Below are 4091 nucleotides of genomic sequence, written 5' to 3' on the forward strand. Positions count from 1 at the left end.
CCCGCAGCAGGCTAAGAAGAGGGTTGCGCTCGGGAATTTGACCAATCAGGCGGTTGCATCGAGGGGTTTTTCTCGAGCTCCGGCGTCGAAGGGGACCAATGTAAGTGAATTTGGTAACTGACATTAGGATTTGATATTAGGCCGTTTGCCTTGTGATCATCTGTTGATGCTGGTCGACGCTTCTTTCTAATTTTTTTTTGTTTAGTGTTGCTGAAATTGGGTTGCGTTGCATTTAGGGTCTTTAAAATGTGACAAATAATGATAATTAATTTTTTTTGTCGGTGGTGCTGTTTCGAAGTATTAGTTTTTGTATCTATTATTTAAATTCTAGCGTACTTATAGTGACTTTATTGCTTCAGATAAATGAACAAGGATTATGGTATTTTACTTAAAAAAAACTGGTTGCTAAACTCATGGTGTGTGTCTTTTTGAAAGTTCATGGTTGTTTATAATTTAGTTCAATGGGCCCTTGAATCAAGTAGCTATCATTCCACAGACATCTGATGATAGAATTGTGCTGCGGAGTTGACCCGTGCCAAGTTGTATTTGGATGTATGTCAATTAAGTCCTAATATGAGTAAATCATCATGTTTTCAAATGCACCGTGTTTTTCATAAATGTTGTACGAAATTAATGCGGGAAATACTTTTTTCCCCCCAATTAGTAGACACAGGTTACAGTCATCCTGTTGTTATCCTTTTTCACGGTTCTCACTCTAGTGCGTGGAAAATCTTAATCACGATCATATTTATTGAAGTTTATTATATATGAAAATTAGACTGGTCAGGCTTAGTTTTCTTATTGACTGCATTTTCGGTTAAAAATAAACTGACATGAGGTTACTACAGAAGGCGAATACAACATCTGCTACAGCTTCTATTGTGAAGAAGGGATCAGCTACGTCTGCTCGTGACGGGGGATTACATCGTAATTCTTTAGCTACATCCTCTGTTGTGAAACCGGCTACTAGTACATCAAGCAAGGCTCCTTTGCTCGCTATAAACAATGAACCTAAGAAAACGGCTGGTGCAAGACTTGTACCTTGCAATGCTGCCATGTCCCCAACTCGGTCCAGAAACTCTTCTATTTCTTCAGATGAAAGTATGTCTACTTGTGAGTCTATGAAAAGCCCGGAGTTTGAGTATATAGATAATGCAGATTCAGCTGTGGCTTCTTTGGAAAGACGAGCTATTAACAATCTCCACATTTCTGAGGTGTCAGATGCAGATGGTTGGTTTTCTCCACTAGTCGAAGTTCTTCTTATTTAATGCCCTTAGTTTTGAACAAAGCATGATTTTTTTGGAAGTATTACGTTTTGCTTCATATATGCTTCTAGGCTCCTAATAGTGTATTTAGCAGGATACACATGCAAGAGAGAGATTGCTGTACCCATGGAGACTGATAACATCATTGATGTTGATGATGACCACAAGGATCCCCAGTTGTGTGCAACACTTGCTTGTGATATTTACAAACATTTACGGATAGCAGAGGTGATCCTTTTCTTCTAGTGACCTTTTATGTGTATTGATGCGTGTGCCTTTGTTCATGAACATGTATATGCCAATGTGTGTATATTGTGTGCACGAAACTGAAAGCCAACTAGGTCTATATATTTTTCATCATAGCACTTTTTTGTCTGGTTTTGTTCATGAACATGTATATGCCAATGTGTGTATATTGATGCGTTCTTCTTGCTGTTGTAGGCTAAGAAAAGACCTTCTACGGACTTCATGGAGAGGGTTCAGAAAGATGTAAATGCAAGCATGCGCTCAATCCTTATAGATTGGCTTGTAGAAGTACATCAAGATCTTGCTCTCTTTCTGTTAAACATTTTCTTTAATGATCAAGTTATTAATAATATTAAACTGCAGGTTGCAGAAGAATACCGGCTTGTACCAGACACACTATACTTGACTGTGAATTACATTGACCGGTATCTCTCTGGTAATGAGATGAACCGCCAGCGACTGCAGCTTCTTGGAGTTGCTTGCATGTTGATAGCATCGTAAGATTTTTTTTCTCCCTCCATTGTGACGTATAATCTCCTAACATATTGATATTCTTCTATGGTGATGATGATACAAAACAATTTTAGGAAATATGAAGAGATATGTGCGCCACAAGTGGAAGAATTTTGCTATATAACCGACAACACTTACTTTAAGGAAGAGGTGTGGTGTTTAACCTCTCAGACTTTTAGTATCATCATCGGTTTCCTATTAATAATTTGATCCACAGGTATTGCAAATGGAAGCTGCCGTTCTAAAGTACTTGAAGTTCGAAATGACAGCCCCAACAACCAAATGTTTCTTGAGGTAATAGTCAACTTGTTCTAAAGTACTTGAAGTTCGAAATGACAGCCCCAACAACCAAATGTTTCTTGAGGTAATAGTCAACTTCTCTAATAACTATATCCCATTTCTTCAACAGCCCCAACAACCAAATGTTTCTTGAGGTAATAGTCAACTTCTCTAATAACTATATCCCATTTCTTCAACAATAACAACTCCTCATTGTGATGTTTGTACTTTTGTTGATCAATGTAGGAGATTCGTCAGAGTTGCTCAAGGATGTGATGAGGTGATTTTCTACCTTGTTTTATTTTCTTTCTTTCTTTTATTCTTTTCTTTCTAAAAAGTTTTCTCATACACTAGTGTTTCTCATGTTTGTTTTATAATGCAGGCTCCCCTACTACAATTAGAGTATCTTGCCTGCTATATTGCAGAGTTATCACTTCTTGAATACGATATGCTTGGTTATCTTCCATCATTGACAGCTGCTTCTACTATTTTTCTGGCAAAGTTCATACTTCAACCAACAAAACATCCTTGGGTATATATAACTATGTCTCTTTGTCTTATATGGTTATCCAAAGAGGTTCACATCCTAATATCATTTTCCTGTTTTTATCTTTGTAGAATGCCACCTTGCATCATTACACCCTGTATCAGCCCTCTGAACTATGTGAATGTGTGAAAGCTCTACATAATCTTTATTGTTATAGCCCTGGCAACAACTTGCCAGCAATCAGGGAAAAATACAGCCAGCACAAGGTAAGAAACTGCTCTTTGTTCAATTCCTGTGTTTGTCCTTTCAGCCCAGACGTTTGATTCTGATTTAAAATTTCATGCTCTTAATTTTTTCAGTACAAGTATGTGGCCAAGAAATTTTGCCCTCCATCAATACCTACAGACTTCTTCCAGAGTCCAAGCAATTAGGTTTTACATCAAGAGCCATCCAACTCTTTGTTGAATGTTTTCAGTAACTTGTTGTGAGTGATGTACCTTCGAGTTGTGATAATCTCGGGCTATGATCACTCTCTGTGTTGACTTGTTCCAATTGTAGATTTTAGAGCAGATGTTTTTACTAATAAGGATATGGTATTGGTGAAGGTGCCAAGAATCTGCTGTTGTAATTTTCCATGCAATTTTTTTCTTCCTTAGGTCATCACAAGGCCATTATCTTGAAGTTTTCAGATCTTGATGTCGGTTTTGATGCTAAAGCGTCTGTCCTCGAGAAATATAACAAGCTGTGAAGAGGAATAGTCAGGTAGCTTGTTGATGAAATATAGGTGTCTGTCCTCGAGAAATATAGCAAGCTGTGTAGAGAAATAGTCAGGTAGCTTGGTGATGTAGAAAGTTCTAAATGAAATTCACACTTTTGAAGGATGAAGCTACATTGGCTATTTCTCTACAATCTCAGGTATAGCAAATTATTAAGGGACCTGATTCCGGAATACTCACTGTTTTGGATGGAATGTGATACTGCGCACTTTCATGTCTTGTTTATGCAGAACTCGGTCAAAAAAGCAAGCTTCTTGCTTTATTATTTTTTTTAATGACTTATCTACTCTTCTATACAAATGGTAGAAGTCTCGGTTCGCTATTCATGCTACAGTAAATACTACAGTAACATTTACCGTAGTATTATTATTATTTTGAAAAAAGCCTTCGTAGCAAAAGGGAATGATGTAGTATTTTAAACTGTGGCAGAGGCGTGACTGTGGTATTTTAAAAAATCTAAAAAATATTATTGTAGCATTTAAAAATCGTGATTACTGTAGCAGGGAAAAAAATGATATGCCGTGA

At 37.2% G+C, this 4091-nt stretch overlaps 1 protein-coding gene across 2 annotated transcripts; it reads left to right on the forward strand.

Moving 5' to 3' along the window:
* Positions 2-3675, forward strand: LOC109824440 (cyclin-A1-1). Of its 2 annotated transcripts, XM_020391051.1 has the most exons (11): positions 2-100; positions 849-1230; positions 1360-1493; positions 1707-1799; positions 1875-2008; positions 2099-2174; positions 2242-2318; positions 2550-2583; positions 2686-2835; positions 2922-3056; positions 3150-3675. In XM_020391051.1, exons 2-11 carry the CDS (start codon positions 1056-1058, stop codon positions 3219-3221), a joined length of 1080 nt encoding a protein of 359 aa, XP_020246640.1. In that variant the 5' UTR covers positions 2-100; positions 849-1055; the 3' UTR covers positions 3222-3675. The 2 variants fall into 2 exon arrangements, with proteins under 2 accessions (XP_020246640.1, XP_020246630.1); XM_020391041.1 differs by lacking the exon at positions 2-100 and having other exon boundaries at positions 926-1230; positions 1357-1493.

Source organism: Asparagus officinalis, chromosome 1 (genome assembly GCF_001876935.1).
Source record: "Asparagus officinalis chromosome 1, Aspof.V1, whole genome shotgun sequence".
Lineage (NCBI taxonomy): Eukaryota > Viridiplantae > Streptophyta > Magnoliopsida > Asparagales > Asparagaceae > Asparagus > Asparagus officinalis.